Genomic DNA, 25,546 nt, shown 5'->3' on the forward strand with positions numbered 1-25,546 from the left:
CACTACAGCCCCAGCGGGAGCTCCCAGCGGGAGCCCCAGCGGAGCTGTAGCACGATCCTGGTGTAAAACGGTCCGATCCGGTTCGGTGAATATTCGATCCATCACCAGATCGGACTGAACATTCCATAGGATTTGGTCTGGTTAGGTCGGTTTGATTTTTTTTTTTAAATCAATTAATAAAAAAATTTATTTAAAATATTAAATTAAATTAAGTGATTTATTAATGTAGATTATGTAACAAACTCAATAAAAAAATATTTTATATGATCAAGGATAATAAATTAAATACAAATTACATTATTAATTTATATAATTACTATATAATTAACTAATTGATATTATATATTAGTTAATTCATAGAATATTAACAAGTATTGATAACATATTTAAAATTTTATATTGTTAATAGTGATAAGTTAGATGAAGATATATATAAAATATTGTTAATTTATAGAATATTAACAAGTGTTAATAACATATTTAAAATTTTATATTGTTAATTATATAATTATTATATAAATAATATATATAATATTTTTTATTCGATCGGTCCGGTCCGGTCCGATCCGAGAAATCTCCATCCCAGGACCGGATTGAAGATCGAAATTTTCTTATTTATTGGACCGAAACCGACTATGCATTTAGTCTGTCCGGTCGGTTTCTCCGGTCCGAACCGACCAGTTTACACCCCTACTCCTTAGTATAGCAAGACTCAATATTAAAATTAGAAACTCCATATACAAAAATAAAATGTATTAAAAAATATTGAGATAATCTTAATATTTGATTTTTTTAAGTTAGCGTTATTTTTATAATAATAATAATAATAATTTTGTAAATGTGGATACAGAAAAATTAATTTTTCGTTTATTTTTATAAATGAGATAAGAAGAATTAAAATTAACGTTAAAAATTGAATAAAATATTATTAAAATATATTTTTTTAATATTATTTTTGTTTTAAGATTTAAAAAAATTAAATTATTTATTTTATTTTATGTAAAAATTTAAAAAAATATATAATAATTAAATAAAATAAAATTAGATGAATTGATATAAGTTATGAAAATAAACAAAAACTAAATAAATCCCGACGAAGGTAGCTGGTGTAATATGTTGCTGTCACCCTAGGCATTCACGGTTGGTTCAGTCGGGATAACAAGAGTTGTGCAAATGCCCTTAAAGTTTTACTTTGGAAAATGAGCAAAACACTACTAACATCAGCCTTCTCTCTCAATACTGATTTTGTCTTGGAAAGGTGACCGCCAGACCGATCATCTGAAGGCCAAACGGCATCATAGACCCATTTGTACTATTGCCTCAGACCTCAACACGGCATCATCATAAATTTGGCAACAATCATCTTAACGAAAAATGTAGTGGCAAAAGGGGACAAGAAATCTATATCATTTACAGGAATTTTGTCTAGTACTGTGAGTGTAGCTTGAATTTCCTTTGAGCAGAAGCATATATAAATTCAGACCATCATCCTTTATCTCGCATACTGTCTCAAAGACTTTCTAAAACAAATAAAATACTAGAAACAGTTCTCATAAATTTACATTTACTACTTTTTTAGCAGATTCAGATTATACATGGATCTTCCATAAATTCTTAGATTTAAAATGAAAAAGAGATCGATGAACCCATAAATACTGTAGTAGTGTTCCTTTTTTGTGTTAATTTCTCCTCTACTTTGATCATTTTAGGCATCCAAATTCTTCCACCGAGTACAACATCAGCACCAGAACCAGTAGCTTAGCATATATATGCTACACTGCCTGCATGGTCCATAGATTGACATGAATCAGTTTAAGAGGCTTAAGGTGTTGAGGGACCTGACCGCAGGGACTCGGGGTGGTGGTGGGCTCTGCTGGAACGGGAGCGAATGGACATACTTGCAGTTGGGACAAGAGGGAACAGATTTGGAGAGAATGACAAGGAGATGGCAATTCAAGCAGGGCAAAGCCATCATGTTGTTGCTGTTAATTGAGGTCATGTATTTCTTCTTGGAGTCGTCAATAAGTACTTTATGAGAGCTGTCGCTGCTGCAGTACTGCTCGGAGCAATTGGAGTACTGATCATGTGTTGCGATGTTGAGTTCAAGGTCAAGCTTTTGATCCTTGGGCCAGCTCCAACTCTTCCTAAAGGTCTTTCTGTTTAGATAATACATCCTTCCTGACTGCAACAGAAAAAATGGGGAATCAGAATATCAAGTTACTTATAAATATGCACTCAATAATTCCAAAGATCGAGGCAGTTCTATCAGTAAAATCAAGTTCCCAAAGCAAAGCTGCCTACTCTAGAGTATAAACCATATATAGGAAAATTAGGACATTGGGATATGTTAAAACTATTTCAATCAGAGAGAGAGAGAAAGAGAGAGAGAGAGACTTCAAGATCAAGGCATTGCTCCCAATCCAATGGCAGAGGGTCTTTGAGTTGAAGATCAACACTTGTGTGGACTACTTTTTCAGCAGTCTTCAGCGGATAATCACTGAAAAACTTCCTCTTCCGAGAAGGGTTGCTATCAGATTCTGAAGATGAACTATAGGCACTGCTAGTTTTGTGGACAACAAACTGTGTTGGAGCCAAAGACAGCTCCGGAAGCTCCATTATATATATCCTCCAACTTCTCCTTTGAAAGATCAAGTGTTTCTTTGTCAAGACGCTTGATCTCCTACATCCACACTCTCTCTTTCCCACTCAATCGTTATGATCTGCAATAATATTGCAGAAGTAGAAAAGAAAACTAAGGATGGAGACAGCAGGAGAAATGAATCAACTAATTCTGAGCAGTTGAGGAAACAATATTTAGGAGTAAAACGCAGAACGCTGGACACTCTCAAAGTGCCCCCACCACCTTTGGATTGCAAAGAGTCATGCAAAGAGGTCGTGGCTACTAAAGAGGGTTCTTAAATTGCTTTCATCAAACCTATTAAAAGGAGGGCAGGCCAAAGCATTTAAGGTGGCAATTAAGTAGGTATCACTTTAATGACCCAAAATCCTACTCTCCTTCACTGCATTTAAAACCAATCTACACATTACCAAATCAAAATCTATCTCTATTGCAACCCAAATTCTGAAAAAAAAAACGCTTTTTACAATTTTCTTCCAGTTTGCCTCTTCTTTTTCTTCATCTTTTTGAATTTTGCAACGGGGTGTTTCTTCAAGCATGCCTCTTGTTTGGCTTATTCCCTTAATTTAAAACGTACTTTATGATACATATTTTTATCGAGAAGTTATAAAGAGATACACTGAAATGGCGTTTCGTCTTTAGATCTACTTTACAATCTAACGTGCGTACCATTAAGTCATATCAGTTTATAAGTTTATTTTTGTACAATCTCTAAGTGGTTAAAACATATGATCATTTCCAAACTAGTTTATACTCTGAAACGCCATGCATGCATGCATGTTTATATATATAGGACAGTTAATGGAGCTCTAAAAATGTATCATAGATAAACTGTACGTACATCTTCGATCGTATCGTCCGTGGGCACTCCAAACTCAAATCTCAATTGCTGCGCTGACCTTGATATAGATTGGTGATCTTATGATTGGGTTTATCATGTATCTGACTTAGTAGTGATATGTTAGATTACTTGTGCTCAATAAATTAGTTGTTTACAGCCTTTTGGATTAATTAAATCCTCAAATTATTATGAACATATGATTAATTAGGTCCACCCAATGAGATCATGATCATGTATTGATGCATAGAAGATCTAAATCATAATTTCTAATCGTAGATGAGGATGAATGCAAATTCTAGGGATCATATACTTGCATGTCAACCGAACTCGATCTTGATTCATTTTCACTAATAGCAATGATTCTTAATTTTATTTAATCAATGAACTCAAATATCAAGTACCTATAGATCTATTTGATATTGTCGAGCAATGATATCTTCAGTGGTCACATGTCGATAATATTGGAATATGATAACATGATGTATTCTGAGAATATTAATTATATTATGAAATTCATGCTCTCCTAAAGAAATATAAATATCCTTTTAGGTGAATTAAAGAGATTATTATTAGTATGATCCATGGCTGGTAGTTTGGTAAATGCTAATATAATTAATTTATTACAAGAGAAATGCTTATTTGTAACCAGTTATATGTTATGAAAACGATTATTTTCTACCAAAATGAGTTCATTCTCACTGCAAATAGTCACTCTCGCAAATAATTCATCACAAATACTAGTTTTTCTTAAAGCAAGCCACAATAGTAACAACAAACGAATATGGGTTCGCTAAAGTGATGCACGTGACTTACAAGATTATGTGAGGATCAAAAGTAAAATAAAATGAGGAAAAAGCTACTGTGTATGGAAAAGAAAAAAAATAAACAAATGAATAATAGAAGGTAAAAATAAATAATCCTTGGATGCCACTCAACCAAGGGTAGAGGATGTCACTCGACTCAACTAATCGCCTACGCCACTCGACACGACTAGGGCTATAAGGCTATTGGACCAAACCGAAAAAACCGACTAGACTGAATAGTTCGGTCTAGATCGATAGTCTTACTGGTCGATCTCGGGGTGTGGTTTTTTTTTTTACCGGACCAAAACTGACCGAATGTATATATAGATATATAAATATTTTTTATATATAATATATTATTTATGTAATAGTTGTATAAGTTAATTATGTAATTTTCATCTAAGGGATCACCATTAACCATATATAGAATAAAATTATTTAATATTCATTAACTATATATAAAATGTTAAAGATATCACTTAATTTTGATTTTACTAATTTAATTAATTTTTTTGTCAAAAAAAGAATAAAGAGGAAAACCATGTTCATGGATTGAATCAAACCGAATGGATCAACTGAACTGGTAGTTAACGGTTCGGTTTGGCAAAAACAATGAACGCTCTGTGAACCCCAAGGGGCACCAGACTGGATTGGATTAGATCAATTACACCCCTAGACACGAGCAAGCCACAAACTTGATTTTCAAAAGGAATCACTAAACTCCAATAGAAGCAATACATATGGTCTATATTGTTTAAACCGAAAGTAATCTTCCCCATTTCGTCCATTTTATGGTTTTTACATAGGAGTACATGATTTTGGCTAATTATAGCTTACAATAAATGAAAAAAAAACTTCCAATACCCTATTAATATTTTAGCAACTTCCAACAACTAATTAATATGTAAACAAGTTTCAAAATAAAATTTAAGACAAAACAAGTTTCTATGCAGTGCACTTATTGAAATGTATCTGGACAACCAAATAACCACCACCAAAGTGAATGCCAAATTTCACCCATGCAAATACCATGTCAGCTTGCTATGTCATGCTTGGTGAAATGACATGTAGGATTTTGATTTTGTATTTACATCATTCTCATTTTTTTCAAAAATCAACTTGACCTCAAATTGAAACTTACATCCTCCCAAAATGGTTTGCCGGTCATACTTACTCTTCGTTGCAACCACAAAGAATGGGACATCTTCCCATTTACAACTCTACTTATACTTCTGGAAGGATAAGCGGCTAGTCTTGGCTCTTCGAGAAACCAAGTCTTCCACATAAGTTTCACCTCCTCCTACGTCTTCATCAAATATTGGTAAATAATCATTGTAGATTGATTCCTCCTCCTCTTCTAGATACTCGTCGTAGATTGGAAGTTTTGACCAATCAACTACACTTTTATGAGCATCAAAAGTGAAATACATAACATAATTTTACTTTTAATCCATTTCGAACTAAAAGCTCTGATACCAATTTGATGCAGGTCATGGGTAGTGACAACAAAAAAAATATGAGTTTGTTGAGGCGATGTGCTTAACTTGCAAGATTATGTGAGGATCAAATGCAAAATAAAATGACAAAAAAGCTATTGAGTATGGAAAAGAAACAAAAAAATAATGGAAAGTAAAAATGGATAATTTTGAGATGCCACTTGACTCAACTAATCGCAGACGTCACTGGACACGATTAATATGTAAACAAGTTTCAAAGTAAAATTTAAAACAAAACAAGTTTCTATTCAGAGTATTTACTTAAATGTATCTAGACAACTAAATGATAGCCACTAAAGTAAATGCCACATGTTGCCCATATAGATGCCATGTCAGTTTGCCATGCCAAGTTCGATGAAATGACATGTAGGGTTTTGATTGTGCAGTTGCATCACCACTCTAAGGAGTGGCAATGATTGGACTGACAGGCTAGATCTCCCATATGGGTGGTGGCAGATTTTACAAGATTTTAAATAGAATATTAGAAATAATATATTCATCAATATATCTCAAATTTTTTTAGAGAATTGTAGTGCAAACTTTTTATTGGATGGTATTATTTATAAGCTATAAAGAAATGATATAGAAACAATTATTTTAAGAATTTTGCACGATTGTTTAATAAAATAATATTAATATCTAAACTTGTTTCAATTTTGTTTGACTTTTATGGGTTTAAATTTAAAAAGTTATAATACTTTGTTAAAAAATTATGTAAAAGTTGTAAAATAGTTGTTCACTAGCTAAATCATGATTTCCCTACACTGCAAATCTTAGAGTATATTTGAATGCTTAAAGTATTTTAGAATTTTGTAAATAGTAATGAAATGATTTGAGTGAAAATGATTTATTGGGTTTTAGAAAATGAGAAACAAAAATTTGGATGAAAGTATATTTTAAAATAAATATTATATTAGAGTTTGTGATTTTTTAATATTATTTTTGTGACATTCATATATTCTACTTGGAATCGGACAGACTTTGAAATATCGGAACATGCAACACAAGGTTTCCTGCCCTCGTTCATGACAAATAAAGATGCAATGTATATAGTAATATGCAATATTCAAAGTGGATAATTTTTTTTTCTTTAAGCAATACTATGCACCAAATAAGATATATCCCAAAACATTAAAACATAATTCATAAACTGAATGTGATAGACGTTCAAGATTACATCATAAGTCCAAAAGGTTTGTAATCATAAGAGCACTGGAGCCCAAGCTTCTTAAGTACAAGCAAGAACTAAAGCAACTACTAGGCCAATCTATTGAGTAGCTCGCTCAACTCAGCCAAGGATATCATAATACCAACGATAAATCGGAGCATTGAAGCTATGAGCTCCGTCTAATTGACCATCTCAAGTTTGTTGACCTCTAGTGCACATCCTGATACTGACACATGATCTACCATCTCAAGGGAAATGATAGTTGGAATTACTACAGTGAGATTTGATTACAAATCTCAACAAATTAACAAATAACTTAAACTGATAGTTTAAAGATGCATGCATGAAAATAAAAGCATTAATGCAAAATATGAATATGAGTAAGTTTGATGTGACTTGACAAACAGCATGACATGTACTGACATGACTTGAAATGACATGAAATGAATTGAACTAATGTGGAATAAACATGACATAAAGTTGAACGTGAAACTGAACATGAATTGAACTTCAACTAAACGTGAACTGAACTGAGACTAAACATGAACTGAACTTGAACTAAACGTGAACTGAACTGAGACTAAACATGAACTGAACTTGAACTAAACGTGAACTGAACTAAAACTGAACATAAACTGGACTGAAACTAAACATGAACTAAACATGAAACTGAATATGAACTGAACGTGAAACTAAAATGAATTCTGACAATCAAAATGATTTCGCCAGTTGTTTCATTAGGAATAGTGAACAATCAGAATGATTCTGCCAACATATTTCGTCAAAGATACCCAAACAATTAGAATGATTACACCATGATTATTTTAAATGATATATCATAATAATCAGAATGATTATACTAGGAATACCTATTAATATTCTGATAATCAGAATATTACGCTAGGAGCATTTAAATGAAGGTATTTTAACAACCAAAATGATACGCTGGAACTACCTCACGTGAATTATCAATGGAGATACTCAGACAATTATAGTGATTACGTCACGAGTATTTCAGGCATAACTGACTGAGACAATACTATTTTCGAAACATACTTTGTACTCGAGACATAACGTGATGTGAAACCAAATGACAGACGATATGACATAACATGACATGACATGTACGTGAGATGAATGACATGACATAACATAAAACAGGTAAACATTTTGTGACATAACGTGTAGCATTTCGTGACATGGCATAACATGTAACATATAAGATTTCATAACATGGAGTAACATGTAACAGAAAACATTTCATGATATGGCATAACATGTAATAGATAACCTTTCAAGACATGGCATAACATGTAACAGATAACATTTGGTGACATGACATAACATGTAACAGATAAAAATTATGTGACAGAATATAATATGTAACAGATAACATATAGTGACATGGCATATATAATAACATAAGAATATAGACAACAATTTCCTTATCAACACAAATACATAGAAATATGACAGTAAGTTACAAGCGAACTTACAGTGATCATCACGTTAAGGAGAAATGTGCGTAATACGAGAAACTATAAGTAGGAATTTCTAAATGTTAGAAACTTATCAATAATAACTTAGAAACATGAAAGTGTTATCTTAGTGTAAAATTATCATTTTACCCTCTATATATAGAAAAATGATCAGTTTACCCATAACTGAATGATTTTACATACTAACCAAAGTTTTAAAATCCGTTTCGTTCCGATCGGAATGGTCGCAACTTTTTTATACCGGAATAGTAACCGGCATGGGATAGGTCACTATTCCGTACCTGCTCAAATTTTGGTCAGTTTTGCTAGAATGGACATTTCAGTCTGAAATTATGTTAAACACAGGAATAAAGTTAAATCAAGGTCCCTTTGTAAATCAGCTGAATAATGAGGGACAAAATTGTATTTTTATACTCTAGTAAACTATCTCCATCTTTGGATCTCCTCCTTCACGTGAATCCTTCCAAAAATCTCCAAGGGCCAAAACAATGAAAGCACTTCTCAAATTTGACGTTTGACTTGTCAATGTTGTCAACAACGTCTGGAACACCTGATCTAATGGACCAAGTTCCAACCAGCTCAATCTGTAAACATCTAGTAACTTGGCAAACGTGTCAAAATTGGGATGAAAGTCACAAAATTTCAATTTACAATGTGTTTACGTATTATGGTTTAAAAATAAAATAAATATATCAATAAATGTGTGTTTTTAAAATTTGTATTAAAAATATTGTTGTGTATGTTTTTAAGATATGTATTAATATTATTTTAGAATATAGTATATATATATATAATTTATCAATTTAATGTCTATCCCGAAATGGTACACTGAAATGTACCAGTATCGAAATATTCTGTTTCAGTGACTAAACCGGAATGGTCACCGGAACGGGTTTCAAAACTTTGATCCTAACTCCAAAGCTCACTAAAATTTATATTCATCATGTAAATCTTGTCCTAAATCCAAATATCTAATTAGAAAAATTTAAAACATATCACAACCATGACAAACACACTAAGGCCGAAACACACATAGGCCATTTTTCTTGATTTTTTATGCAATTATATCAAACCTCATTTCTCATGCTTAAACCAAAATATCACAACATAAAAAATCATATCCTATATCCAAATAGCATACTAAAACAACCAACAAAAATACACTTCACAAAATCACAAAAATTTTTAATAAAAAGTTTCTTCAAGCTTTTTCATTAAAAACACAACCCTTGATTCTCAAGGTTTTTTCTTTTTAAAATATCTCCAAGAAGTCCAAAAGTTTAAAAACTTTCTTCTAATATGTTCATAACACACTCCTAATAACTAGCATGCTTTGAATCATCAATTAAAAATACAAAAGTTACAGAAATCCATTTTTAACTTCCGGCTTCAACGCTTTCTCACAAACCAATTTCCTCAAGGTTTGGTTTTGATCAAACCTCTGGATCTAAAATATTTCATGAAAGTAATCATAACAAAACAACATCATATGGTTTAAAATCATGTCCTAGAGTATATTCAAGCATTAAACTCAAGATCACATGGCCAAAATTAAACCAAAACATAGATCCATCCAAAAACATCAAATTTGTGAGCTATCCGAACCTTTCCAGGTATAAAAAAGCATATTTTCAAAATCAACTCAAAAAATCCTTAAAATAATATCCTAACATGTAAATAAAAGTCTTAGAATCTTCATATAAAATTAGCAAAGCCATTGGATCATATTTGCTCATCAAAAGATGCAAGCTTACACAAAACAAAAACTGTTTTACTCCTTCCAGTTTTAAACTTTTTTTTTTTATCTATGTAAAACTCTCATTAAAAGCATATAAAATGCAACAAAGCTTCATAAAACTTTCATATAAAGATTTTAACTATACTTCATAAAAAAATCAGACCAACATATTGCCAATAACTTGGTCAAAATCATCAAAATATCATACACTATCTATTTTATCGCCCAGGCTGACATTTTCATGCTTAAACTAACTTTTGATCAATCAAAGAACTACAAAAATCAACATAAAACATACCCACATAAACTAAACTCAAGGAGAAACAACTTTTGTGAAGGAGACTTTGTGAGAAAATACTTACAACTACTTCAAAAAGGTCGAGCAAAGTAAGCCAGAAAATCTTCCCGAGAGTCTCTCTGATTTTATCTCCAAACAAAGAGTTGGAAAGTGATGAAATGAAGGAGGAAAGGACTTGGACGCCTCTTACAAATCTGAAAGGTGATAGGGTGGCTATGAGTGACACAAGACCTCGTTTGTCTTCGCAGATGAGATGAGATGAGTTGAGATTAAAGTTAAAAGTTGAATAAAATATTATTTTGAGTGAAAATTTGAAAAAATTATAATAATTAGATGAGATGAGATGAGTTGAGAGGAGCTATGAAAGCAAACGAGGCCTTAGAATGTTAGGGTGTCAACCAAAACAAGGGGTAAAATTGTGGGCAATAGTGAATGGTTTACAATTAAGGAAGCTTCCTTGTGAAGGGTGGGGGTCATGAGCAGGCTTTTGGCCTTCCCATCATGCGCTATTTGGAGCTACTTTGGGAATTGTTTAGATTGCCATGACAAGGGAAAAACTTTCTCCACAAACCTTGCATAGGTGACTCAATTTCGCGGGCCTTAACGAGCCTTAACCAAATGAGTTTCCATTTAGGGTTAGGTTGGGGTTTAGGTTGCTATCAAGGCCAAATCTAATTTTTCTTACCCAATAGAATTTTCAAGGTTTAAATGACAAAATAATGATGTCATAACATGAATCTGAGTAGTTAATAGAATGTAGAAGTGATTAAACACTAAGCTAAAACCAGTTCATTTAGGGCATGGAGGCAAACTTTAGAGTTTGGAGAAACCATTTAGGGTTTCGGTTTCAACCAATATTTTGGGATTTCAATTGGATTCCAAGGGTTTAGGATTTCTCAAAGTTGAAACCCTCTTTGGTTTAGAACAAATTGGATGGTTGGATGGAATAGGGTTTTACTTAAGTGGCATGATCACAAAGCTTGGTTTCCTTCATTTTTTTTTTCTATCTTATGGTTCCTCTTGGTGCCAAGTGTTCAATACTATTCACCAAGTGTGGCTCCGAATAAAACTTACCTAACCTAATTTGGACATTCCATATTGTGATTTTGAAAACACTGCTTTAGGTGCTACTATCGAGACTACTATTCACTTTGAAAAAGTAAAAAATAAACTTTACACTGTAAAATCCTAAATAATCATACTAATTTTAGAGTGCAAATCGTTTATTAAAATTTGACTCTAAAAATCCTCGAAATAATCAAAACTCATTTTCAAACAAGTGTTTCGTCTAGAACTTTAAAGTTGTTTAATTGCGCCTTAAAATCCTAAATATTCATCTGAGTCTAATGGCATAGATTGTATCTCATTCTAGCCCTTTCAGGTACCTCAAATAAATAAAATCGTACTTCTGGAACCATAATGAGTGGTAACAATATTGACTATGCTGACAGACTAAAACCTACGTGATTGAGTCGATTCATGAAAACTTTCGAGGTTTTCACAAAATTCCTAAAGCTTAACTTGAATTTCTGGCATACTATTATATTTTTTATTTTGAAGCTTCTAAAAACTCTATTGATTTTTGTGTTTTCGTAATAATTAGATGAAAAAGTTCAAAATTTGAAATTGAAAAGTATTTTGTATTTAAGTAATATTTAAGAATGAAATTTTGAGAAATCTTGAAATGTTTAAAGTAATTTTGTGTTTTGCCAATTAAACATGTTTAATATATAATACATACAGGTTCAAATGGAAACAAGTACTGTTAGTGTCGATTCTCTGGTTCTGGTCAACTTCCTGAAAAACTCACTAATGCAATAATAAAGTTCCTAAATGAAGATCAAAGATTAATAAAGTCGTCGAAAACAAAAAGAATGTGGAAAAAGGAGTACTCCTGAATTAATGAATTGGCTATATATATATATATATATAATATGGTTAATTGTAACGAAGCGCAATAATATATATTATATATAAATATATATATATATATATTATCCTATTATATATGCATCGATCTTCATGATCTGTAGCCAATATTGATCATCTCATCGATCTGCCTAGTCATCCTTTGCCCCTTAATTATTCATTAATTTGCATGTGGATGACACATAATTATTATATGCATGCATGGGGATTCAACTACTGATAAATTTATAATATCTCTTACAAATAAATTGTACGTGCAGTTTCGATCCTGATCCAGGGGTACGTACGTACGTAGATCATGCATTCATTACTTTCAATCTAACCATAATTTACAGCATGCATGCAGTAAATGAGGAACCAGAAGATTGCATTAATATTTCGACGTTAATTTCTTTCGTACGTACTTCGCACGCATGAGGGAAGAGGCCATGCATGCAGTGTGTAGTCCAACGACTCCTTATTTATAGAATAATGTTACTTTCGCCTAGTGACAACTTGCAGCGGATAACTTGCAGTGGATAGATATGAACGACAGAGTAGCATCGCTCTTATTTATATAGCTTGCATGTGCATGGTACTACAGATTCTAGTAGATCTAACAATATTGCTTCTGCTTTGAACTTATTATTCTAAGTCTACATGAATTAATTAGGCATAAATTATTATATTTGTATATCACACCTCGCTAGCTAATCTCTTGATCTCAACCTTCACTAATAATCAAGAGTTTAAAACCAGCTACTACTTCAGTCTTGATCTCCTTGTATTTTTTTAAAATGTTTGGTCTATTCACAGATCATCTATTAATGTAGAAAATCAGAAATTCTCCTATAATTTATTATTTTATTAGATTCATGCCACGATTTGTCTTTTTTTATTTTTCCGATGAAACAAACATTAATTAAGTGGTAGCTGATAATAACGAATAACGTTTCAACCGGCCAACAAGGATTCCAGCTTAGAAGTTTAAGGTATTTTATCACATAAAATTCTTAAATTCAACCTTGGGATGAATAACTTTATCAATCACTTCTACCGATCCAATATTTATATATGACATATAGATTCATCATTATATGTCTAGCTATATAACTAATATATGCAGATATCTATTCATGATAATTAGTTAGTATATTTTTAAGGCCAGCCAGTACTACGTAAAATTTTATTCACATAATAATACGTACGTGTTAACATGTCAGTTATTAATATGCTAAAAATTGTGACATTTAAAATTTAAAACTTCAATTAAAAAAAAAATTGATAAAATTGATCTTTTACTCAATATGTATAATGTTATACGTAAAAATATAAGTACATATAGTACTATTATATATATATATTCTATATATATAAATGCATGTAATAAATACTCTTTCATCAAAGACATGATCCTAATACTTACGAAATTAAATTGATAGTTAAGGCCGGCATGAGGCAAAGTACTCGACAATATTTAGCTAGCTAGGTAACTGGCCTCTCATTCACAAAAATTTTGTAGAGGAATAAATGTGAATATATATATATATATATATATTATATGTATGAGTGTGTGGATGCATGGATGGGTTGTAATTAAAGGTCATTACCAGTTCCAACAAACACCAATAAATTGGGGGGAGCGCCTGTGTCTTATTAATTGGCTAGCTGTTGTTGTTGGGTGATGAACCCCCATTTATTGTATTTTAAATACTTACAGATTACTGTTCATGTGTACCGACACTACCCTCCTCTTCTGCTGCATGCATGCATGCATGGCCTCTTCCAAAGTACAGAAGTTAATGAATACAAGGATCGAAGAGATTAATGACCTCGTATTTTGAGGACCTTCTCCTCTCTCTCTCTCTCTCTCTCTCTCATATCACCAGTCTTAGTACTGTCCATCTAACATACCAAATATATGTAAATGCTTTCTGCACCTAACTCCTTGCCAAACCTAGCTATAATGCCACAACACATTTTCAATTAAATGCATCCATTTTTGGGTGTCATGCATTACTCGCTCCCTTCCTTATAATTAGTACTTTGGTCGGTTGACCCTCAATTAAATTAATTTGTTTTCAAAGTTTTGTGTTCCTATATTATGTGGAATAAAAATGCATCAAATTATAACATAATTAGTTTATGCACATTCACAAACTTGGAGAAGTGACTAGCTAGGACCATTAAGAAGTAGTACCCTTAGATCATATACCTTCAATTTATCTATATTTATCACCAAAAATTTGTACACTTGGAATGAGTCCAACAATTCATGTACTTTCTTTCATGAGAAATACTATATTAACTTACATGATCAATGGTAGAGATCGAGGAGTGTATTGTTACATAAGTCTAGACCAACACCCTCTTAGAATCTGTTTGGATGAGAAAAGATATTTACAACATAAATTATGCAACCGTCGCGTGATCGCTTTGAAAAAAGTGAATAAAACATAGGACTCACATGAAAAAAATTAATTTTTTAATAGTGATCCCACTTTTTTTCAAAACGATTACACGGTATTTACACACTTCTTGTATGTAGAATTACTCCGGTTTGAATTGAAAAATGAGTTGAGATCATCTCACTACTATTCACAAATTTCAATACTATTCACAAACCATCTCATATTATATCATCTCTTAATCTTGTTCAAATCTTTGTTTTTCAAATCCGTCGAAGTATGTCTCGATTTGGGTACTTATTACATCCACCAACTATGGAATATAGATCATTCTCCTTTCTTGTTTTGTTAGTTTCCCTGGTTTATTAATGGGCCAAAACATCATGTTTCAAAAGGTATATATGCTTCTAATTAGACATACATATATAAATAGCCCACTTTACTAAGAAAAAAAAAAAGCGGTAAAGAAAAATATTTTTGTATTTGTTATAATTATTATTTTGTGAGCCTTAATTTTACTTGCAAGCCGATATGAAAAATATACCCTCTACCTCACTGACGTGGCAAGAGATAATTGAAGAGAATTTATAAAAGTTTAACTTCAAGTTTTTCAATCTAACATGTCAATTATATATAGGAGATGATCAGTGTGTGATCTTCCATATCGATTTGTAAAAAGAAATCTGTCTTATCTCTCTAAATTGGAGAAAACAAACTCATATCTTTAGTGAACTATATAATATTACACGTGGCTCTTTAAGGCTCTAATTTAAGGATCGCTCTTAATTTTTCAGTCTCTTACCAATTTATGAAAACAATAAGGTGCCATAAGATCACTACCTTAAAAAAGAGTTGCAGTCATTTTCAAATTGACCCAAGTAGGACCACTTTGCTCATCACCAACCAAAGCGGCGACACAAAAGCAGAAGTGAGTGGAAGATTTATACAGAGTAAAGGAATACTTCTCAATACGTTATTATGGAGGCCGCATCTTATTATATTAATATATATACGAATTAAATAGGAATCAAGTTTACATCAAACACCACTAGTTCTTGGAGTCCTACCCCAACCAGTGACCGAACTAGCAACTGTTTTTAGAGGGGCCGACTTTTCTATGATATGACACATTTATGTACAATAAAAAAGATTTAAAATTATAAAAACATGACTATATATAAAATTATATCTCAATATATACTACATATACATAGAAATAAAATAATAAAAACACAACTTAATATATATTTCAGATATTTTATGATAATATTTTATAGAATAATATTCATCCATTATTATTTTTGTAATGAAATATTTAGAATTTATTTTCGTAAAAACTATCATGTGATCTTTTAGAATGTTATCTTTCAATATAGTATGTAAGTTATATTATCAAGTGTCATATAAAATTTAAATATTTTCAGGTCACATTAAGTATACAGTGTTATAATTGAGACCTTAAATAAATTTCTTCAATTGTAATGGTTGAAGGCCATATTCTATGATTAATGCAAATGTTGGCTTTGATGTCAATAAATAAATAAATAAATAAATTTCTTCTTACTCAATGAAGTATATAAGATAAAACTTGTCAACTATTTTTCATATAGATCATCAATTTTATATATATGATTTTTCTTATATTTTCACTTTGGATTCCAAATTAAGAAGTCTAATATTGTTTAACAAAAAAATTTGGGATCCATATTAGTAAGTTTAATATTTCTCCTAAATTTAGTTTTAATTTAATTTTGGTGACAACATATCCCTAAAAATACATAGTATATAGAAATTATACAAAATTTTGGGACTATAGGAAAAAAATTGGGGAGAAGCATTTCTAAGTATATTAGAATTCTATAAAATTTTAGAGAGCATATGGGGATTATAAATTTTTTGGGTGGGCCTTTTATTTATTTATTTAAGTATAAATAAAAACTAGGGGATATTTTAAATTTTCAAAAACACCCTAAGGTATACCTAGGTCTGCCACTGACTCCAACTCTGTTTATTGACTTCTAATAAATCTACGCTCTTATCACAATTGCCAACTTGCTATCCATCAAGTGAGGTTTTTCTTAAGCAAATAATTCTATTGAAAATACTCTTTTGTAAATGCATGTATTACTCTTTCATTTTCCTCATCTTCTCATACATATAAAAAGGAGTCTTGAGGAACATTTATAATACACAAGAAATTTTGAGATGAATGATATTGAGCTCTTGAAGACTTAGTTTCATATATTGCAATATGTAGCAAGGCGTGGTCTTGTGGTGTGAAGGTGAAAATGAGAAGAAACCTCTAGAGAAGTGAAGTACTTGGGACTAAAGAGTGTACTTTTGAATTGGTAATCGAAAAGACCATGGGCCAACGTTTATTTCATGTTATGTTAATTAGTTGCATTTTATTTACTGTCGGTTGTAATAGATATTGGGCCACGGCCCATAACATTTGGTCCTTTGCATTTTCAATTCTTGTGTCTAGCTAGGCCCAATACGTGGGCAAGTATGTAAGGAGCATTTCCTGCTCAGATATCTTTCATAAAAAAAGACTAGAACTTTATGTTCCCTTCTCTAACTTTCTTCCTGTAGGTGCTCAGCCTTGAAGTTAGATTTGCATTTCACTGCATTCTGGTATCAGAGAGACAACGATTTCTATGCAAATACAAGTACAAGAAAAAAAAATTAGATTTGTCTGATGTGGCTGAAGGCACACGTTTGAACCAGCTGGAGGATGGGTTGACAACCTTGAAAAAGTCCACTGATGCTCAATACCACAGCATAGAGACTGAGATGATAGCCCTAAAAAGACAAAATGAAGCTGTCATGCAATAGTTAGCTGCCTTAACTCTGGATATGCAGAAGAAAAATTAGAGCCCTAGCCATGGAGAATCCTTCTCTAGGCTCCAGAACCGAGATGATGGCAACAACTCCCATGGGGGGAAGGTGCACACCAGATTTGTGCGCCTGGGCTTTCTTGTGCTCCAAGGAGAGGACCCAGTTTGTTGGTTATACAAGATAAATCATTTTTTTTCTTTTCATAACTCACTACCCCACCATCGTACACGGTTAGTTTCTTTTCATATGGAGGGACAAGTATTGATCTGGTTTCAAGATTTAGACTAACCATATGACACCTATCAGAAACTGCACTTCAAAGAAATCTAAACCATTAAAAACCCACTATACCCATCCATCAAATTAACCAGATCCAAATGAAAGAGAGAAGGAAGAATGGGTTATGTTACCATTGTGATGCCAAGTGGAGCCTTGGATATAAGTGCCAAAATCCTAAGTTGTACCGCCTAGATGAAGTGTTATAGGCACATGAAGTTGATACTGGCCCGGAAATTCTATTGCCCGAGAAGGAAGGAGAAGGGGAGGTGTTGAAGCTAGACCTGACCCAAGATGACCCATAAATTCTCCTACATGTAATTACACGGTCCCACAATCCTAAGACCATGAGGGATAAGGGAAAAACAAGGGCAACATGGGTTATCATTTTGATTAACACTGATTCAACCCATAACTTTTTAGACACCTGTTGTAGTTAAGAAAAGTAAACTACCACTAGACGTCACTGAAACTATAAAGGTGAGGGTGGCTAATGGAGAATTGATTTCCAGTGAAAGTAAAAGTGAAGGGGTTAGGATCTGGATACAGAATGTGAAATTTTTCTTGAATGTTCATGTCTAAACCTTGGTTGGATGTGACATAGTCATGGATATCCAATGGCTCAGGGACTTAGGGCCTATCCTATGGAACTTTGAGGAACTAACTACAAAATTTTCTTACAAGGAAAATTCAATGGAATTAAAGGGTCTGGCTGCTACTCAATTAATTGAAGAATGGTCTCTAAATCAAGAGAATAAGCTAGAAAAGAGGGGAATATTATTGCTAGTGTTAGAAGGACTAGAAAACTGTGAATTATTTGAAGAAAATGAACAATCAACTGGAATACAGTCCTTACTAGAAGCATACACTAATTTTTTTGTGAACCAAAAGGATTACCCCATTCTCAGGCTAAAGACCATGCTATTAGTTTGATTCCTAGGAACCCATCTCTATTAGACCTTATCAGTATCCTCACTTCCAAAAGGATGAAATAGAGAAGATTGAGAATGAACTTTTGGCATCCGGAGTCATACAACCCAGCCCAAACCCATTTTCATCCCCTGTTATGATGGTAACAAAAGCATATGGCACTTGGCACCTTTGTGTGGACTATAGGGGACTCAATAGTATCACAATCAAAAATAAATTCCCTATCCCTGTAGTAAAGGAGTTAATAGATGAGTTACATAGGGCCAAAATATTATCTAAGCTAGATCTAAGGTCATTGTAGAACCAAATTTGGGTTAAACTCGAAGATATTATAAAAACAGCTTTTAAAACTCATGAGAGACACTATGAGTTCTTGTTGATACCCTTTAGGCTAACCAATGTCCCCTACACCTTCCAGAGACTAATGCATGAGATTTTTAAACCCTATCTAAAGACGTTCATTCTGGTGTTTCTTTTATGACATATTGGTGTAGAGTAAGAGTGAACATGAGCACTTAAAGCATCAAAAAGTGACTCTTGAGGTCCTAAGATAGCACCAACCCTATGCCAAAAGGACTAAGTGTAAGTTGGGGTGTTTTGAAATTGCTTACTTGGGCCACCTAATTTCTGCCCAAGGAGTAAGGATAGATCCAAAAATATTGCACGCCATGAATGAATGACCATTTCCTAATTTCTTCAAAGTTCTAAGGGGATTCTTGGAATTAATGGGGTATTATAGGAGGTTCATCAAAGGTTACGGGGGCATTGATGCCCCACTTATAGGGATGCTTAAGAAGGACCATTTCATATGGAATGAGGAATCTAGAGAGGCATTTCAGAAACTGAAGGAAGCAATCATGCAACCGCCAGTCCTTGCCTTACCTGACTTTTCCATATATTTCACAATAAAGTGATCATGCATCAGGTTCAGCTATTCAGTCTTAATGCGAAGAGGAAAACCCCTAGCATTTTTTAGTCAAGTTCTAAAAGGGAGGGCATGGATAATGTCTACATATGAAAAGAACTCTCTGCATTAGTTTCAACAATACAAAAATGGAGGCCTTACTAGTTGGGGCAACCCTTTGTAATCGGAAATGATCAACAGAGCTTGAAATACTTGTTGGATTAGAAAGTGGGAACCTATGTCCAATAGAAATGGATTACTAAATTATTGGGCTATGACTTTGTAATAGAATATAAGAAGGATTCAAAAAATAGGGTGGTTGATACCCTGTCCAGTTAGTGATGATTGAGTCCATAACCTAATGACTCTAATAACCTTTCCCACCATAGATTGGATGGAGAAATTGAAGACACATATATTAGTGATGATTGAGTCCAAAACCTAATAACTAGGGCTGTAAATGAACCAATCCGTACGATTGCTTGCTCGATACTCATTTGGTTAAACCGACCTCGACTCGTGAAAAGAAAAAAAAAACTCAATCGTGAAAACAAAAACCTGCTCGATTAGTAAATGACACATACTCAATTAAACTCAACTCGACTCGGTTAAGGCTCATGCCCAACTCAGCTCGTTAGCTCAACTCGATTAGAGCTCGTCCATAAATCATTGAATATATATAATTTATTTCTATATATTAGTATTCTTACACACACACACACACACATGCTTCTATAAATATTAAATTTAATAACATAAGCATAGTTACATTTATAATTAAATATGTAGCATGTAACCCAATTACTTATGCCTAGTCATTTATACCTATATATTAAATATAGTTCATAATTATATGTTAGTTAATTAAGTACTTATGTGATTAATTATAGTATATATTTTATAATGTGTAATAGTTAGTATATAGAACTTGGTAGTTTCATTATATACAACAATGTATAACCATATAAGAAATGTATTCATAAAGATGTTATAATTTTATGGTTCAATATAAGTTTTATATATTAATTGTAAAAATTTCATTAGATTTAACATTTTTTTTTTTGTAATTTGGTATTTTTAATCATTCAATTCAATCAAAATATATATGTATATATATATAAGAATACAAACAAAACTCAAGTAATAACTCGACTCGGCTTGGCTTGGCTCAGGCTCGTTAAAGAGTACAAATAAAGATTGATAAATAACTACTCGACTCGACTCGAGCTCAAACTCGAACTTGAACTCGAGTTATTTGAGTCCAACTTGACTAGATAACCAAAAGAAAGTTGGGATCGAAGTTATCGTGGTTCCGTCATAATATTTCTTGGCATAAAACCATGAAGATTTCACCACTTAAGGTGATTTTTAACACAACCCAATATCAGATTGTTGTGAAGTCATGCGCTCTTTAACATTTTAGTTAAGGTATATGTTGTTGAACTCCAAACCCATGCTGGAAAGAAGAGCATGAAACTCTAAAAAGTAGGACACAAAGGGCCAAAAGTAGGACACAAAGGACCGTTTGAATGCTGAGGAGCTTGGTGGTGCTTGGAAAACACATGTACCAATGGCCGTGTTTGACATGATGCGCCTGTCAAAATGAGTGTCAGACTAGGGTGGCCGGTGGAGGAGGATGTGGGTAACCTTTCTGAAGGGCGTGAGCAGTTCTTTTTAGTGATCACCTCGTGTAGATACAAGCTCAAATTTCTCCGAAAAACCAAGCAAAGTATTGACAACAACAACTAAAAAAATGGTTAAAATGAGCAAACAAAGGAAATGATGATAATGAAGATGGAAAAAAATTGGCTTAGATTTGGCCAAGGAAGGTAGTGCATGGGGCTCACGTGCGTCTCATTTGGTGAGGGAATAATTATACGTATGTGCAAATTAAAATGTTATAAGCATAATTCTATATAAGTACAAACTATAATGAGTAGTTATAAATACAATTTTTGCCACGCCACAATAATTTTTTTTTTTTATAAGTGCCACCCCACAAGATTATTGGAGATCCACCCTGGGTGAGATGTCTAAAAGGACATATCTCTGGAAATGGTATCTTCAAACATCCCATGTAGTGGTTGAACACTGCCCAAATGGAGTGGTCGACCATGTCTAAAAGCAGCTGGGTTGATCGGCCACCACAGCCACTCCTTGAGAGGTTGTTGAACCACCCGGCCTACAAGGGTTGGTCAGCCACCATTTATTTTTTGAGTTATCATTGGGAATAGTTTAATGTATGTTATACTATGCTTTGGAAAAGCAAGAGAGGTTGATGTGTCAAACTTTGGTTAGATGGTGCTACGACATAGATGTACGTACCCTTCCATTAATATGGCCAAAACATCGATCCTACCAAGGCTTGGGACTAGACCCGATCGACCTGAGGTTAGGTGCAAGCCTAATCAAATTAGGAAACAAGAATACTAGTTAATGATAGATGTTTCTCACCTTTTAAGCCACTTCTGCCATTCAAGTAGCTCAAAAACACCATAGAGATCATCTCAGATAAAAATTATATCATACACAACTAACATTATGGTTGCACCTAATATCCTTTTCATGAAGGCTTGTCGAAAATGTTTTTCTAAACCTTTTTTCCATTCAAACTACCCTAGCCACTTCCTGCAGAGGGAATCATATGCAGCATTGGGGATTCTGGCTCAAATCATCCATTGAAATTTCCAAAGACACGCACCATGACTGTCCTACGACGATCAGGGATCCCTTTCTAGACAATATAACTGTATCTTTAAACGCCAAATACTAAAAATACAACTAACAATTTGTCATCCCTTCTATGAGCAAATATGCACTGTAACTTCTAATTTAGTGCCCAAAGCTTAAAGCTAGAGTCCGGGTGCTTCACAAGAAAAGACACGAATTTTACTAATGGCTCAAGTTACAGCTTCCATCATGTGGAGCATTATCGCCAAATGAAACTAAACATTCACTCGCTTTTTCACTTCATGCGAAGAATCAAAACAGATAGTTCCCTTGTACCCGACAATATCCAACTCCATTTCTCTTCTTCCTTTTCCATCTTCGAAGTAGTGAATTTATTATCCAACCCATGTTTTGAGACATAAGAGCATGTTATGTATGCACAAAAGATTTACGAAGCTGAGTTAAGCTCAACGACATGCTTCAGTGCATTTTGACAGAACAAAAAAGGTGTCTCTGGAACCAACCGTCGAACACTCAAGAGTGCACGAAAACTCTATCCCAAGGAAATTTTCTCAGTATAAAGATTTTTTTTCTTTCTTGTGCAGGTCCGACATCATGCCTCCAGCTTTGGTGCACCGAGCGCGGATACCACAAATATACCAACATTGATAACATTATCCAGATTAACAGAATGGAGCAATATATCAAACATAATTAAAAGATGAAGTAAATGTTGTATTTATTATGGACAAGCATATATCTTATATTGGTCTTAGATGGATTAGAGATAATTTTTTCCTCCTTCAAGATCAGCAACCTTAGAGTGCACAATGGAGATGGATTCTGTCATGGAGGTGACTTCTTAGCCCTTTAGTTGTTTTATTTACACATGATATTAAAGAAGTTTTTGAGAAAAACAATCTCACGAGTTACTTGAGTGAGTGTGCTTTCATTCATTTATATATTGATCATGTACAACTGTTTCTAAACTAGGAATCTGTACAATATAGAAAGAATGCTAAATTAAATGAATTACATAATGATTATACAGCTGGATATCTTTCTAAAATCATGCATCTGTTACCATGATACAGCTTAAGGTAAGTTGCTGAAATCAAGTGATTGCTGGACTGTTTTTATTTTGTGCTTGATCTATGGCAGCTTGATCTTCATTCCTTATACTCCCCTTCAAACTTGGCTGTGTATGGTAACATAGGCCAAGTTTGTCTCGCAGCCGCTGGAAAGGACCCTTGAGTAATGGCTTGGTAAAAATATCAGCTAGCTGATCTAGTGATTTAACAAACTGAGTTTCTAAAGCTCCAAGTGCTACTCTTTCTCGAATGTAATGATAATCTAGTTCTATATGTTTTGTTCGAGCATGAAGAACTGGATTAACAGTGAGATATAGAGCACTCATATTGTCACAATATAAGGTTGGTGCTTTTATTTGAGGTACTCCAAGATCTCTGAGTAGTTTTGAAAGCCAAGTCAGCTCAGCTGCAGTTGAGGCCATGGCTCGGTATTCAGCCTCAGCACTTGACCTAGACACTGTAGGTTGCTTCTTAGCACTCCATGAAATTCAGTTGCTGCCAAGGAAGGTACAATACCCTGAAGTAGATCTTCGTGTGGTTGGGCAACCTGCCCAATCTGCATCAGAGAACCCATACAAGTCGAGTGTGCTACTTGAGGTTATATGTAGACCAAGTTTTGCTGTGCCCTGTAAGTACCTTAGGATTCTCTTAACAAGCCGAAAGTGCTGGACTGTTGGTGTTTGCATAAATTGACAAACATAGTTGACAGAAAAAGAGAGATCTGGTCTTGTAAATGTCAGGTACTGCAAACCTCCAACTATGCTCCTGTAAGTAGTTGGATCATGAAAAGGCTCCTCGGAGGCTTTGAGCTGTTGACCTTTGGATGGCATAGGTGTAGACAAAGGTTTACAGTCATGCATATTGGCTCGAGTTAGCAACTCTATAATATACTTGTGCTGAGATAAGAGGAGATCTGAACCAACTTTGTGAACTTCTATGCCCAAAAAATGGTGAAGAAAGCCAAGATCCTTGATAGAAAATTGAGAATTGAGTTGAGAAATCAACCACTTAATGCTTTTTGGATTGTCACCTGTTACCACCATGTCATCTACATATAGAAGAAGAATTAGTAGCCCATGGTTAGAGTGACAAATAAATAGACTTGGATCAGCTGAGCTTGAATAAAACCCAAGCTGAAGGAGGAAGTCACTAAGTCTGTCAAACCAGGCTCGAGGAGCCTGTTTGAGACCATATAAGGCTCTGTTGAGCTGGCACACATGCCGAGGATAATGTTCATCTGTATAGCCTGGTGGCTGATGCATGTAGACAGGAGTTTTGAGACAACCATGTAAAAAAGCATTCTTAACATCTAGCTGATGAAGTGCCCATTTTTTCACAGTAGCAATTGTGAGGACCATTCTGATAGTAGCAGGCTTCACAACTGGAGAGAATGTTTCTGAGAAATCAACCCCATCTATTTGACTGAAACCTTTAGCAACTAGTCTTGCTTTGAGCCTTTCAAGTGTACCATCTGCCTTTAGTTTTGCCTTATAAACCCACTTGGATCCAATGACATTCATGTCAGCAGTTCTTGGAACCAATTTCCAGGTTTGATTAACTGCAAGTGCAGCTAGTTCCTCTTCCATTGCAGCAGACCATCCAGGATGGTTTTTGGCAGTTTTGACAGATTTTGGCTCAGTAGGAATAGAGACCAAATTATGCAAGTTTGTATATCTAGGATTAGGTTTGTGAATGCCACACCTAGACCTAGTTTGCATATGATGTTGTACTGATGGCTGTACTGCAGTTTCAACAGGAGAGGGAGGAAGTGTATTTTGCAAAGAATTTGTTTCTGTAGGTAAGGGATTTGTATATTGCTGGACAGGCTGTGAATCAATGATGGCAGCTTGAATTGATGAATGAGAAGGAGGTGCAAATGCAGAGGGCAACACAGAGGCATTTGAGAGACTATTTTGACATTCAATGAAGCTGGAAAAATCTCTCTCAACATCAGGAGAATCATATAACAGAGTTGGCTTAGAATATGGAAGAACAGACTCATCAAATACAACATGCCTTGAGGTATAAATTCGACCAGTG

General features: G+C 33.7%; 1 protein-coding gene across 1 annotated transcript; it reads right to left on the bottom strand.

Moving 5' to 3' along the window:
- Positions 1-1,400: 1,400 nt before the first annotated feature.
- On the bottom strand, positions 1,401-2,910 carry LOC109020902. The gene is made up of 2 exons (XM_019003424.2): positions 2,395-2,910; positions 1,401-2,182 (listed from the first exon to the last, which is right to left on the bottom strand). Exons 1-2 carry the CDS (start codon positions 2,614-2,616, stop codon positions 1,808-1,810), a joined length of 597 nt encoding a protein of 198 aa, XP_018858969.1. The 5' UTR covers positions 2,617-2,910; the 3' UTR covers positions 1,401-1,807.
- Between the last annotated feature and the right edge of the window lie 22,636 nt (positions 2,911-25,546).

Source organism: Juglans regia, chromosome 7 (assembly GCF_001411555.2).
Source record: "Juglans regia cultivar Chandler chromosome 7, Walnut 2.0, whole genome shotgun sequence".
NCBI classification, from domain to species: Eukaryota; Viridiplantae; Streptophyta; class Magnoliopsida; order Fagales; family Juglandaceae; genus Juglans; species Juglans regia.